This window comes from Halichondria panicea, chromosome 5 (assembly GCF_963675165.1).
Source record: "Halichondria panicea chromosome 5, odHalPani1.1, whole genome shotgun sequence".
Lineage (NCBI taxonomy): Eukaryota > Metazoa > Porifera > Demospongiae > Suberitida > Halichondriidae > Halichondria > Halichondria panicea.
In genome coordinates this window covers 4,995,072-5,009,596 of record NC_087381.1, presented here as the reverse complement: position 1 = coordinate 5,009,596, position 14,525 = coordinate 4,995,072, and the positions used below count along the sequence as shown (strand labels likewise).

At 42.0% G+C, this 14,525-nt stretch overlaps 2 protein-coding genes across 3 annotated transcripts in view; one reads left to right on the top strand and one right to left on the bottom strand.

Annotated features, from left to right (window-relative positions):
- The window catches only part of LOC135335887 (protein broad-minded-like), a 36,129-nt gene that overhangs the window by 15,590 nt on the left and 6,014 nt on the right, over nucleotides 1–14,525 (bottom strand). For both annotated transcript variants that reach the window (XM_064531546.1, XM_064531547.1), the window contains exons 4-11: nucleotides 7,762–7,819; nucleotides 7,029–7,241; nucleotides 6,624–6,749; nucleotides 6,251–6,424; nucleotides 5,609–5,797; nucleotides 5,284–5,340; nucleotides 4,807–5,029; nucleotides 4,173–4,348 (exon numbers count right to left, since the gene is read on the bottom strand). In XM_064531546.1, coding sequence (XP_064387616.1) covers nucleotides 4,173–4,348; nucleotides 4,807–5,029; nucleotides 5,284–5,340; nucleotides 5,609–5,797; nucleotides 6,251–6,424; nucleotides 6,624–6,749; nucleotides 7,029–7,241; nucleotides 7,762–7,819 — 1,216 coding nt within the window. The remainder of the gene's footprint in view (nucleotides 1–4,172; nucleotides 4,349–4,806; nucleotides 5,030–5,283; nucleotides 5,341–5,608; nucleotides 5,798–6,250; nucleotides 6,425–6,623; nucleotides 6,750–7,028; nucleotides 7,242–7,761; nucleotides 7,820–14,525) is intronic.
- On the top strand, nucleotides 8,439–13,816 carry LOC135335976 (low-density lipoprotein receptor-related protein 2-like). The gene is made up of 8 exons (XM_064531719.1): nucleotides 8,439–9,848; nucleotides 9,999–10,219; nucleotides 10,461–10,655; nucleotides 10,811–11,017; nucleotides 11,431–11,631; nucleotides 11,753–11,956; nucleotides 12,047–12,262; nucleotides 12,436–13,816. Exons 5-8 carry the CDS (start codon nucleotides 11,577–11,579, stop codon nucleotides 13,644–13,646), a joined length of 1,686 nt encoding a protein of 561 aa, XP_064387789.1. The 5' UTR covers nucleotides 8,439–9,848; nucleotides 9,999–10,219; nucleotides 10,461–10,655; nucleotides 10,811–11,017; nucleotides 11,431–11,576; the 3' UTR covers nucleotides 13,647–13,816.

The following is a 14,525-nucleotide window of genomic DNA, read 5'->3' as shown; positions in this document are numbered from 1 at the left end:
CCAGAAAGTTGCCTGCTATGGAGTAGACTAATGACTGCTTATACCTATACACCACATTGAAGTCCCTACGCAGCAGTGCATTGAAATTACGACCCTCCATGCACTATACATACTCTCTAATGTGACCACAATTATTAACCACCACCCCCTTACGTCATGATGATATGTACATAAGAATCGTGGCTATATATAGAATGAAAGACAGTTCTATGACGTACAGTACTTGCTCAGTGCTTTAATTACTGTTTCCTTATACATGTATACAAGCATGTGGGTAGAATGATGAGAAGATTCCCATGCAGGGAAATTAATTCAGTCTGACATGCAGATATGTGAAACTGTCAGAGGAGGTGCGAAGCACCTAATTATAGGTCTCTGTTGCATAATAATCACAATCATATACTAAATCAATAACCATATAGACACAGGAACAAACAAGATGAACAGAAAACACTAAAACAAAAATTATAGCTATAATGGATGTGGATGTTGCCCACGCAACTAGATACACATGAACAGAGAGACCAGATCGGTAATGCCAATTGGTATGTCTGGAAAGGGAAATAGAACTCCAACTGGAACACCAGTGCATGCATATACGCCAAGGAATCGTTCCAACTTGCATTACTGGACATGGATGCCAACTTGCAGCTAGATTTACTTTTGCGGCTCTAGTTCAGTTCGCTATAGAAATCAATCGTTTGCTCTATTACTATATCTATATATTATAGCCAGCTGGCACCGTTGAATAATTATTATCAAGAGTGTAATTAATCGATGGATCCACGTATAGAGATGGTCATGTGACTATGCAACAAAGACAGCACTAATCATGGCTGATGCAGATACCTATACAATTATGTTAAGTGCTTCACACCTCCTCTGACATAATGGTTGGCCTTGGCTTCACTTGTGGGCTGCCTGCATGTCTCACTCAGGTGCAGTACTACTACCTCGATATTGCATTCTTACAGCTGCAACATCATGTTCTAGGTGGCCAGGCATGCATGCAGCATGGCCTCGGATTCACTTGTATGCCCAGGTGCAGTACCTCATATTGGATTCGTATAGAGCTAGAAAGCTGCCTGCTATGAGGTAGACTAATGACTACTTTCATTACACCAACCACATTGATAGCAGGGCAGGATATGCAACTCACACCTTACTAAGAGTGCAACTCACACCTTACTAAGAGTCCCCCTCTATTAAATAGTTATGGCTTCAGACATGTGTCGATACATACGGTACACATGTACATCTTCTTCACGAGGGCCCTTCTATACGACTGACAGTGGACCTGTATACATTAAGAAATACGTTTGCTATTATGAACTACTATCAACCTCGTTGTCCCTCTCAAACCTAAAGCTCTTGCAGAAAAAGGGGCCCGGGGGTGCATGTATTTTCGCGAGGGTATACAGTATCATGATGCAAGGTAAACAGCTAAGCATCACTAAAATAAAAATGAATTATGCTTGACATGTATAATAATTATTATATATCCATGTAGTCCACAACAAACACAAATTGCTAATTAAGAAAATGAAAGCACCGCATGCAGGTACTGATGCCTCGGTGGAGATGCCAAAACTACATAACATAAAGCTACTATATACACATGATGAACATTTTTGCATTGATCAATTTTGCTGCATGCAAATTCAAAGAGTGGGTAATGATCGACCATGATTGTTGTTAAAAACGATCGATGCCAAAAGTTCAAGTGTAAAATTAATGGCTACCATCAGCAGAGCCTTGCAGCTCTCTTCTCACTCTTGCGGCTACCAATAGCTAGCGTTCTAGTGCAGAGCTAACTACTAAGTAGAGTAGCAATACTCGGTAAACAAGTTTGGCTACGTGCTCTTCTGAAAAGGCTGCAATGGTATTCCAAGTAAGCAAAACTAGGCATAACTCGAGGAACGAAGCATTATTTTGCAAATCCATTAAAATCCAAGAGAACATGACTAGAAGCCTATAGAAACTCTTACTTGCCACTTCATTGATTCTTGAGCACGCACGCACGCACGCACACACACACACACACCCCACACCACACACACACACACCACACACCACACACACACTACCGTATACCTATGCTTGCGCATGCGCACCGAGGCATAATAATTAATGTTCTCATTCATCACTATAAATACACATGATGATGTCAACAGACCAATTTGCGGAGCAGAAAGGTGTCTTGTTACAAAAAAGTGAGATATCAACAACATCACGTGGGAGAGAAAGGTACAGTTCTATATATTCAACATCTCCCTGCCAAGAATATTCCGAGGGTGTCTGGTTTGAGGGGCAGACTAATGGCTACTTTACAATCAACCACACTCATAGTCCTGCCTCGGCAAAATCCCCCCCCCCGCCCTGAACTGATGTCCATTTATAAAGTAAACTAGTGAATGCATCTTGTCTGCACTTGTTTCCACTGAATACCTGCCAGCAGAGGAGGCGGGACATGTGTCATCAGTCACATGGCAATGGAATGTGTGGCATACAATGTTTACGTTAGGCTCTTGACCTAACCTTTCAAATTTCAGTGTAGCTATGGTGCCTGTGGTAGATCTAATGTTGTGCTCTCAAGCAAGCTCATATCACCTTCTAGTAATCTCGAATATTGTAAACTGTTATGGAAGACGGTAACCAACCTGAGTTAACCTCCCTATATAGACAGCTCTCCGTAGCTTAATTAATTATGTACAGTAAAAACCACTAGGTTTGATGGTGAATTTCAAGCTATTGAGCTCGGGATCCCACTGGGATCGCTGATCCACAAGTTAGTACTGTATATCTTCTAATTTATCGGACACTTCTAATTACCCCGGACACTCTTTTGGGCAATTTTCGTTGTTCTAATACAACGGACACTCCAGTACTTTAATATTACATTTGTTCGGACAATACCTTGAAAAGTTGAGTTATCATTCATAGACGGCAAGTAAGACTTACAGTATTGCAGTTAGATAGCTTTGATTAGCTAGTTTTAGATAGCTAGTGCAACTATTCAGTCGTACCCTGTTCTATTAAACTTAGCTAGCTCGCATGCAACTGCTTGCTTGTTTTAATTATTCCGGACACTTCGCATGCTCTATAAAAATCTGTTCCAATTATACCCGGACAATTTCCAAAATAATTATTTTTGCTGTCCGATAAATTAGAAGATATACGGTACTATCCTTTCACTACCCTACATATATTTTAGAGAAAATTACTGTGGGATCGCTGCTGTTTTGGCTGCTTAAAGATCATCACTTTTCATGCACAAATCCTTGTCTAAATCTTTGCGGTTAAACCTGGATTGTTAATTATTGAAGTACATGTGATGCGTGTCCTACCTCCTCTGACCTGTCAGGGTGTCATACAGGGGGAAAGGGGGATATCCCCCCTGGCTCCAGTTCTCCCCCTAAAATTTGCATTCAGGTACTAGTTGGGGTCCATAGGTGGCAATTTTACATACTAACAGGGTATTGAAATAACAGTTGACCTTTTTTTAGCAAAATGTTCTACTTATTTCCCCCCTCTACTTCAAAATCATGTATGGCACCCTGCCTGCCTTCATTACATAGACCACATCAAGCAGGTTGTCTTCAGCACTCTGTGCTTCTGACTCTGAGCACTCCGCAGCTGAAATACACTCCTCTCATCTTCGATGGGCGTCACAAATCAAGCGGAGCGGGGCTTTACTGACAAAATTGGTTCGCGGGAACTTGAGCAAGCTATAGATTTAATTATACATACATTAAGTTTACCTCATTCTAGCTGCTCATGATCACTACATGTACATCTAGCTCATGAATAACTAATGAGCAAACGGTGCCGTAACCTTAGTTACATGTATGTATATGGGCTCCACATGACTGTATATATAGTGCGCATTGCAATGGCATGTGCATGCATCGAACTAAAGTAGCTAGCAAGCCAACATGCATAGTAAGCTTTCCTAGGTGACTGCCTACGCACATCATTTATGTAACCGTGTAGCACAATGTAAAGAGATAATAGAAGGTTGCAAAAAAATTTTGTACTTTTTTCAAATGTTTACAAAAGTTAATAACTTAGCTTCACGCAGTTTTGTGAATTGTGCTGAAGCTTTGCAATGTTTCTTTGGAAATTAACATACACCGTACACATGCATACACGAACTAAATGATGACACTTACATCGCATAGCATCTCTCTGCAGTCCGTGTTTCCAGAAGCCAACTCTTCAAAGAGGTGGGAGATGACGTAACGAGGGCGGAGGCTTTCGAGAGGGTCGTGAATATCATTACTACTATGGTTGACTGAATAGAGCAGGGTCAGCAAGTGGGAGAGCACATCAGCGATAGATACTGAGACTGAATGTAGAGAGAGCGAGAGGGGAGAGGCAGAGAATGATATTGATCTACGTACATGTAATATATAATCACACCACGTGAATGATACATTACTGGCCAGTACTGGCTTCCCCAAGCTAGTTTTATATGATCTACGTACATGTAATATATAATCACACCACGTGAATGATACATTACTGGCCAGTACTGGCTTCCCCAAGCTAGTTTTATATGCAAAAAAATGTTTATTACGGCCGGATAATTAATGACGTTTTGGGTGTGGTTTAGCTGACTCCCTCATAACGGCTACCCCTGAAGGAAGACCAGCGAGATAATAATTACCAAGGCCAGGTCCCAAATGAACAGCTTGCATGGTTACAAAACAACCTCTCCAAAAAGGGCCACCTCTGTGTGTTTAAGAGCCAAAACTTTGCTCCCTAAAATAATTATGCGTTATGTACTTGCAAGTAGTACCTCACCATTGGTCTTCTTGATTGTGACAGGGAACATTCTCCTCCCCTCTTTGTACAGTAGCAGCTTCTCCAACAAGCTGAGGTGGTGAGTGAACTTGGCAAACTCGAGCGTCTTGTCAGTGTACACCTGTTCATCACCTAACCCCCGGAGCCGAGCACTGCGTTGCTTGGAGGGCTTGGACGAGCTCACTGCTTTGGCCCCCATCAAACGACACACCACGTCTTGAATCTACAGCGATCGAGAGCAACGTGTGGACAACAATAAGTCAAAGGTAAATTCTGATAAAAGAAGAAACGCATTGCCAAATATAGCATAAGTGCATGAACTACTCAGTTTCAATAGCTAATTTCAATTTAAATGCTCATAACTTGAGTTAGGATTTTCATTATTAAAAAAGTGTAAAAGAGTGTAGATCTTTAAAAAGCCAGATGAAATAATTCTTTCTGGTTGAATCACTATCACATATTACACTAAGTACGTACCATGGTCGGATTCTCTCTCATTGCCTCCATAACAAATGTCCTGCTGTACTGGCCATGCTGTAAGGATGGGGCGGGGCATGAAGATAAAAGTCAATTTCAGTCTCCTTAGTACTTTTACTTACTTCTACTACTTGTATCATATATTTGACGCATACAGGCTCTAAATTAATGCATGTGTGTTAGCACTACATATAATAATACATGCACCTGCAAACACACACAATAATCAGCTACGTGTGTATGTACAACATAAAATATAATGATAAAAACGCACAGATATAATTATTTTTAATGAGATAGACAGACTTAACGACACTTCTCTCACCATCCATTTCCTGAACCAGATTGCCCGGGGATCAAGTAGAGACAAGAAGTAGATCGGACCAGCAGACCCAGGTGCATGGTTTAATGTCAGGAGGTCAAAGGTTACACTGATGACGGCCTTGACAACTGTGTCGTTGTATCGAAGCCAAAACGAAGGAAGATTGTGTTGAATGTGATTGAGCAGTCGAAACTGAGCAAAGAGGGAGAATAAAGATCGAGTGAACATGACGTAGTAATTGCAAAAACCAATCATACCGTATAGCGGGTTATTTTCGTATGGTGCGTATTTTTCGTATTGTACGAAAATTAAAACTACCTTTTCTACCGCAATAGGTTCAACGTCACTACTGTATAACGAAAATTACTCGCTATACGGCACTCATTTTTTAAAGATACCACTTAGAGGTTGAGGACATTATATACAGAGGGGGCATTGTTGATGGGTGCATGTCCATTTGGAACCTGCTGGGTGCCTGACCTAACATTCCAGCTGACCTCTCTACTCAGGGGGGATATGAATAGGGATTTCACTATCAATGTGTATTGTACACAAAGCAATTGAGAGATTCGAATCATCAGTATGAAAACTTGGGCTGAACTAATTGAAAAGCAGGATACATTAACTTCTGACTGATCATCTTACCATCTCTAGCAGTTTTGCATTAGTGGTATTCGCTACATCAATCCCTGGTCCAGCCGTGACAGGATTGCCATGGAAATGAGTCATCAGCTCCTCGGCCAGACTGAGGTACACACATCTGGTGGTGGTAGATAGGTGGGCGGCATACATCCTGTTGTAGAACACAAGGCACATATCCTGCAAAGAATAGCAAGTGCACTGTGTACAATAATTATGATTTTATTTAATCACCTGCTAAAAACATAAGCTGTGAATTATTAGTCGTGCGTTAGTGCAGGTGGTATAATTATGTGCGCTCCTGTATGTTGCATGCAGGCGTACAGTGAGTTTGCCTCAGGAAAGCATCTGTATGTATGTATGCCCACAGTGCACTTACAGACAGCTGTTTACTGTCGTCCATGAGACACTTCCGCACGGCAGTGTTGAGGGGCGTCCAGTTATCACAGCCAACCAGATCACCGCTGGGGAACTGCAGCAGGTGTCTCATGCCGTCAATACGAACCTGTTATGAGGGAAATATACAACAAACATAACGATATAGCTATAGAGAATGATGAGAAACCTGTCTATAAACGGCTTAGCCTGTTCTGTATTCAATATGCATTTTTTTACCGTTCAATTCATTACAAACATTCTAGGATAAAGTAGTGCATCTATACACGAGCTACAGGATCTGTACGGTTGGTGGTTATATATTGGTTACTCGAAGAGAGCTAGTGTAAAGTGTTACAGTATACACGTAGTCCATCATTCGATCCCCATATAAAACTCTTCCCCTCACCTGTAGTGATTGTGATGCGTGCAGTGCGTCAGCTATAGACTGCAGCTGTTCCGGGGACATGAACATGAGTCCCGTCTGATGAACTGATAGTAACTCAGAGGTGCAAGCTGAGTCGTCAAGGTTGAAGTATTGTGTGGCTGATGAGCACGTGGACGTGTTCAAACCATCCCCCTGATCAGAGGGGGGCTGAGACAGGAGGCTATCGTCCGCTAGCTGAGTAGAAGCAAACAGAACAGGTAAAAGACTGGGAGCATTTTCAGAGAGGGATGCATGGTCAATTATTGTAAGCGTCTGAATGCGTTAGGTAACATATTTAACTGCATGTACATGTATGAAGTCTATTTACATGTTATTGTACATACAGTGTATGTACCTTATTCAGGATTTTGAAGCAGAGGGGGGAAATAAGAAAAGTAACTACAAAATTTTGCTAAAAAAAAAGGTCAACTATTATTTTAGTAGCCTGTTAGTATGCCTGAATGCAAATTTTAGGGGGGGGGGGGTATCCCCCCTTTCCCCCCTGTATGACACCCTGCCTATATAGACACAGAAGCCTGCATTGGTTCTACATGTATATTTATATGCCTCTCTTATAGGCCGAGTCTCAACTATATAGTCATAGTTGAAGCTATATTAAAACTGGGACAAGGCAATAATAATAATCTAAAGAGCCACTAGCTTTGACAATCTAGTGCATGGGGTTTGAAATGTTAGTACTATAGAGATTACGTACCATTTCGTCCACTGCTGTCCGTAAGTCAGAGACAAAGGTTTGGTACATCTGGCCATACCTGCATGGAGTATATAAAATAGAACGCGTATATGATTTTATGTATAAATTGAAAGGTAAACAGGGGGCCACACGTCTCAACAACATCCCACACTACCTATGCCGCATACAACCCCCGCCCACCTCCATCATGCCAGACCAAGCTACGCTGCATGTAACCTCCCTCATACAACCCCCGCCCGCCTGCCCCCATCATGCTAGATCAAGCAAGCTACGCCGCATGTAACCTCCCTCATACATCATACAACCCCCGCCCACCCCCATCATGCTAGATCAAGCAAGCTACACCGCATATAACCTCCCTCATACAACTCCCGCCCACCCCCATCATGCTAGATCAAGCTACGCCGCATGTAACCTCCCTCATACAACCCCCGCCCGCCCACCCCCATCATGCCAGACCAAGCTACGCTGCATGTAACCCCCCCCATCATGATAGATTAAGCACCTTCAGTAAGACAGACACACCCAATGCCACTACAAGGCATGCGAAAAGTTCCCCACACAAACGTACGAAGTATAGACAACGAGAAAAGTAAATTAGCATTGCTCATTAACAAGAGTGTGCGGATTAATTGCTCACGCTTGACACAACACACTCTTAATGTAGAGGCTATGGGAATTAATATTTTGTCTGATTACTAAGCTATAGTAACACCACACAACAAATAAAGCTTATCATGGGCTATAAAGGGAGTGCACAGCACACAAAATGAATCAGTTCATATCATGCAACAGCAAGCAAAGAGGTTTAGCCGCGGCTATTTTCTGCAATGCAGCCACCTTGGCCAAGCTGCACTGTCCCAAGGGTGGCTGAATTAACGAGAGTCTACTGTAGACCTTACATGTGGTTCAACGAAAACCACCTCTCTATAACGGCCAAAAGATTGCCTCCCCAATGGTGTCTGTTTTATGAGGTTCCACTGTACTTTCGTTTTGCGTGCTAGTCACTGGTGTAAGTGACTTGTTAGTCTGAGCCCACACTACTTTTTGTGTTTGTCGTTGAATATGCAGTGACTCACAATCAATCATTTCGATTGATGGTTGGCGCTCAACAATGAATATCCCTTTAGCTAAATTTTAGTGTTACATGTGTACATAGGCCAAGTTAACAGGCTGGTACCATGTTCCCCACTCTTTCGCGTGTCAATGGCCACTTGGACACAATCAATTACCTTGTGAACGCATCATTGTGATCACAATTTACAGTAGCTACATCTTTGTATACATACGATATGGCGTAAAAAGGTCCTCCATGCAAAATTGATATTTGATGTGTTTCACACCTAAACCATAGACAGAAAAGTAACTTAAAACCAATCACACCTGTAGTGTACAAACTAATTAGTCAGGTGAGCCTGAGACTTATTGTCACTATCCCAGGTTCCCATAATTAATCGACTTTAGGGTATGATGATTTCATGCTGTTTGTTTTTGGTTGCATAGTCTCACTTTTCCGTTGGAATTGAAATCAACAGCTTGTGAAATCGTAAGCAACAAACAAAAGGAGCAAGACAACAATTTGTGGAATCATAAAATAAAACAAGCTTATAGAAAACATAATTTTACATAATGACCACCATGAGAATGTGTACACAATAAAGGACTCAGATGCGAAAATCAATGCCAGTTACCTGCATAATTATTGACAATTGATACAATGGAGAAGAACCCAGCGTATGAGTTCATCACTGTCAAGGACTCAACTCCTGACAGCAGAACCAATATCCTACAACCTGTCAGCATGGAAAGGTCTAAGCAAGCCACGAGACGGAAGATTTCTAGTCAGACATACGTGACTGCAATCTTTGCAGTAGTGACAGTGCTTGCACTACTAGCTCTTGCTGTAGTGGTGGCCACAGTTATCGTGAGACCACAGGCTGAGTCTAACGCAGACCAGCTTGATTCACTAAAACAAGACGTGGAAAATTTGAAGAAAAAGACAAATTTCACATCACAGCTGGAAAGCTTGAAAGAATTCGCCACCAGACTTCAAGTTAGTAATATCCTGAACACCACTGGCTCACAAGGTATAAGACATAGACTTTTAAAATTAGCTATAATAGCATGCATAAACATGTAGTGAGATAATTGGTATGTATATCTATAGAAGTGTTAGATCTATATGTCACTGTGCAGCACAGTGAGCAGCACCGCGACTAATTAATGTATACATACAGATGGAGCACTAACTTGCAAAGGACTTTCCTCACCAACCAATGGAGAAGTCAGAATAGAGGCAGGGCAAAACTCACTGAATGGTGGACTGGGATCAGTGGCTATATCTACACCTGCTACCCAGGCCATGCTCTAGTGGGACAGAGGTCCAGGACTTGTGAGGACACTAATGGAGGGACAGTCACCACGGGAACATGGAGTGGAGCAAGACCATCTTGTCAAGGTGCAGCAAATTCGACATTATAGTTGCCTACCATGCATGTTTCAACCATGCATGACTGATGACTGTTAATTAGGATCCTCTAATTAATTAGAGCAATGCAACCCGCTAGATCATAATTAGTAATAATTGCCCAGAACTGCATAATTTGTCTATGCTTTATAGCTGAAATTATTGGTGCCAATGAAAGTGTGCATGCATGGTGTACAAAAGATTCAACTGTTAAATTTGTTTATAATTCTAGCAATAATTTGTTTGGAGCCTCCCACACCAGAGAACGGAGATGTGATATTGAGCAGTCAGGTGATCAGTGTGGACACTACTGCTACCTATACTTGTGATTCTGGTTACATTCTTGTTGGCCAGACAACCAGGGCTTGTGATGATGCTAGAGGAGAGATAATTGGAACTTGGAGTGGAACTACGCCGATATGTGAAGGTATACAAACAATAAACAAAACAGAAGGTGATACTATACTGTGTTGTAAAGAAGTGAAACATATACCACTGTTGTAACAATGCGTGGGCTACTATTATTTTGATTGCACACACATAACTATTGACTTTATGTTAGAGTACTTTTTCTCATTGCAGAACTTATTAGATGTCAGTTGTTGACTGAACCCACTAACGGAGAAGTCAGTGTTTCCACTGGCACACACGGAGTGAACCTTGGCGTGGGAGCTGTAGCTACTTACTCCTGCAGCAATGGCTATGGACTAGTGGGACAAGCTACCAGGACTTGTGTCAGTGATGGAGGGAGTACAGGAATATGGAGTGGAAGTGAACCAACGTGTGCAGGTTTGTGTATATGCATGCATGCTGTAATGCGGCATCTGATAAAAAAAATATGGCTATCCTAAAAATAGATAAGCCACACACCTAATACCGTATTACTAGAATATTTTGCGGGTGAAAAACCTTTGCGAATGAGCCAAATCAGCAGAAAATTGACCCTTTGCGATCTAACTATTGCGTTCTGGCAAGGATCGTGTGTATATTTACTAGTAGGTTTTGCGGATTTTATTTTTGTAAATTGATCAACCCTCGCAAAATTCGCAAATGTTTGATTCTCGCAAAACATTCTAGTAATACGGTACGCCAGCTAGGTCCAACATTAATCCCCTCTTTGTATTCAAGTATCACCGTACGGAATTCAAGAAAGATAACTGAAATGTGTAAACGTTTACTGTTTCTTGCACAACTATTCGCAGAGGTGACAACATGTCCACCACTAACACCTCCTGTCAATGGAGTCCTCACATTCACTCCTGATGCTGAAAACAGCAACATTGGACTTGGTTCAGTGGCCATCTACTCCTGTAACCTCGGCTATGTGCTGGTGGGTCAAAGTACAAGAATGTGTCTAACTGCAATTGGAGGATCTTGGAGTGGAAATGTCCCAATATGTGAAGGTAATCTTTGTACCATATATAATAGTTCCTACAACTATGCAGATATAGATCTAATGGTAAAGGTTACATGTGCAGTGTAATGAAATGTAGCTTGTTAAAAGACTGCATGTCTATTATGTAGAGGCAGTCTACTGTCCATCATTAACGGCTCCAGACAACGGTGGTATGACTATTAGCTCTGGGGTCAACCCCCTCAGTGTAGGGTCAGTGGCTACCTACTCATGTGACCTAGGCTATGCCCTACTGGGAACCCCCACTAGGACTTGTGAGGACCCAGAGAGGGACTCAGTGGGAACATGGGCTGGAACAATGCCAGAATGTCAAGGTGAAGTAGATATACTTTTTAGTGTATAGCAGTTTGCTCGTTCATGGTTTTAAATTTGATTATCCATTGTTGCAATGTTCATATTCCCAGTGATTGTTTGTCCTGAGGTCATGGCGGCCCCTGTTAATGGTACCCTTGTCATTTCCATGCCCTCATCAGCCCAACCCCTTGGTGTGGGCACCACTGCCACCTACTCGTGTGACCCTGGCTATGTTTTGGTTGGTGATGTCACTAGGACTTGTGAGGATTCGAGCACTGGATCATGTGCAGTGGGAAGTTGGAGTGGCTCGGAAGTGGACCCTTTGTGTAAGTTTTTTTTACCAGAATCCAAGGGCATATTTATAATCACAGTGTATAATAGTTCACTTGAACATTTTTGGTGTCCTCCGTGGGAGGGGTAGACTCCTAGTGGAATCCCCAATTACCGCCACAGTTACTATAATTATCGTTACCTTTTCTGGTTACATAATCATATTTAGGTACTATACCGAACAGCGCTATCGTGAATTGTGAGGATACAACCTGTCGGCACGAACAGCTGGTGTGTCCCAATCGAGACAACTGTACAATAAACTGTAATGACATGGAATCGTATGCTTGTTTCAGGACTGGTGTTATATGTCCGAGTGTACTAGGAGATTGCAATCTCAATTGTGATGACACGTATGCCTGCAAACAAGCTAACACCACATGCTCTCAGGGGAACTGTAATGTGAACTGTTCGAGTGATTACGCATGTCAGACATCGGTCATGCAGTGCTCGGGTGACAACTGTCTCCTCTCTTGTGAGGGCCAACGATCGTGCTCGTATTCAACTGTTGAATCCCCAGGGAAAAGCTACCTACTCAACTGCAAAGGACAAGATTCATGCTCTAATTTTAACTCTGAATGCTTGGGTAAAAGTTGTCACATGAATTGTTACGGTGACAGTTCATGCTCACGCTCAACCTTCGGCTGCTCTAATGGAAACTGCAACCTACACTGCACCGATTATTTTGCTTGTTTATATGCGACTGTGAGGTGCTCACCGAATACTTTGTGTGATGTGAATTGCCTCAATGGAAACCAAGCATGCCAACGGTCCAACCTTGTGTGTGAGCAAGGCAGTAACTGTATCTTTAACTTCGATGGCGGGTACTATGGTGATTATATTGGGAACTTTGCAGATATCATATGTGAAGAGAACAGTACCTGCAACATCAGGTGCACTGGACTGAGTAACAGTGCTCATTCTCAATGTCGTTATATTGATATCATTTGTCCCAGTATTGGGGACTGTACTGTCGAATGCAGTGGCTACAGATCCTGTCAGCGTTCTCGCTTTACAAGTGGACCAAAAAGTAACTGCTTGACCTGCAATGGGGAAGGGTCATGTCAAGAAATGACTATTGCATTACAAGGAACCATGAACTGCACTGGTCGATATTCTTGCCGTTATGCTGCCGTCACATGCCCCGCTAACAAGAATTGCACTATAATTTGTGATGGCCAGTATTCCTGTAACGAGGCTCGAGTGACGTGTCCCACTGGAGACTACAGCTGCAACATACGCTGCACTGACCCACTGTCCTGTCAAGGCTTGAGTATCACCAACACACACAATGTCAACCTGCTCTGTTGTGGTGGACTCACTGCTTGTGCAGGAACGAGTGTGGTACCCACCTCTATCGATTGTCCCCATAGTATATAGATAAATAACTGACAACCGTTTGGACTAAATGTAGACAGTATTATAGCAAAAGTAGCCGTTTATTACTAAGAATGGAACAGATTCGTAGGACTCTAGCGCTAAACATTTTGTTTGTGGTAGACTATATACAATGATTATTCTTGATCATGCATGCATGTAATTATAGAGCACTGAAATGCTAACCCTCGGCTGTTTACAAGTATAAGATATATAGAAACCAGAGGAATTTATGCAGTAGAGCGCATGAAAGCTGACTAGAGGCATACTGACACTTATAACAGAGTTTCTTTTGTGCATGAGACATGTAGGTGGACCGAATCACAGCAAAGTTAAAAGCCTGAAGGGTCCTGTATAGGATAAGAAAAGAAGCAACAAAGTCTTCTACTTAAGCGACTCTTTTCCACTGCATGTTCTTGGTACGGGATAACTTCAGTTGTAATACACGCCTCGAATAAAGGTCGCAGCTAGATCTAGCTATAAAGGCTTCTGTAACACTTTTTAAGTCAGAGCACCAACAGCAGCTCTCCTAATTTTGTCATTCCATATTCCATTCCATTCCGCATTCCAGCTTTTACACTAACCCTACATAGAGTGTCTGTATTTAATTGTGGAAGCATCACACGATCAGTCTGACCAACATGCATGTCTGTCACTATAATAGACATGTACTAGTCTATACACGTCACTAAAGTCTATTAATTTTGTGTTGAGTTTGACCTTCATAAAGTTGTCATAACTTTGTCATACTTTACTGAAATTCTGTGTCATATTCTGTGTCATATACCATATTGGATTCCTTGTTAAAAAGCGCTTCTATCTATAATTATGCTGTATAGAGCTAATAAGCTCCAACCATGCAGCTAAAAGTTAGAATTTTCC

Excerpts from the sequence above, each read along its gene's own strand:
- LOC135335976 (XM_064531719.1), top strand. The coding sequence starts at position 11,577 with ATGTGTCTAACTGCAATTGGAGGATCTTGGAGTGGAAATGTCCCAATA. Across the intron at positions 11,632-11,752 it reads AAATGTCCCAATATGTGAAG|AGGCAGTCTACTGTCCATCA; the intron begins GTAATCTTTGTA and ends TCTATTATGTAG. Across the intron at positions 11,957-12,046 it reads AACAATGCCAGAATGTCAAG|TGATTGTTTGTCCTGAGGTC; the intron begins GTGAAGTAGATA and ends TCATATTCCCAG.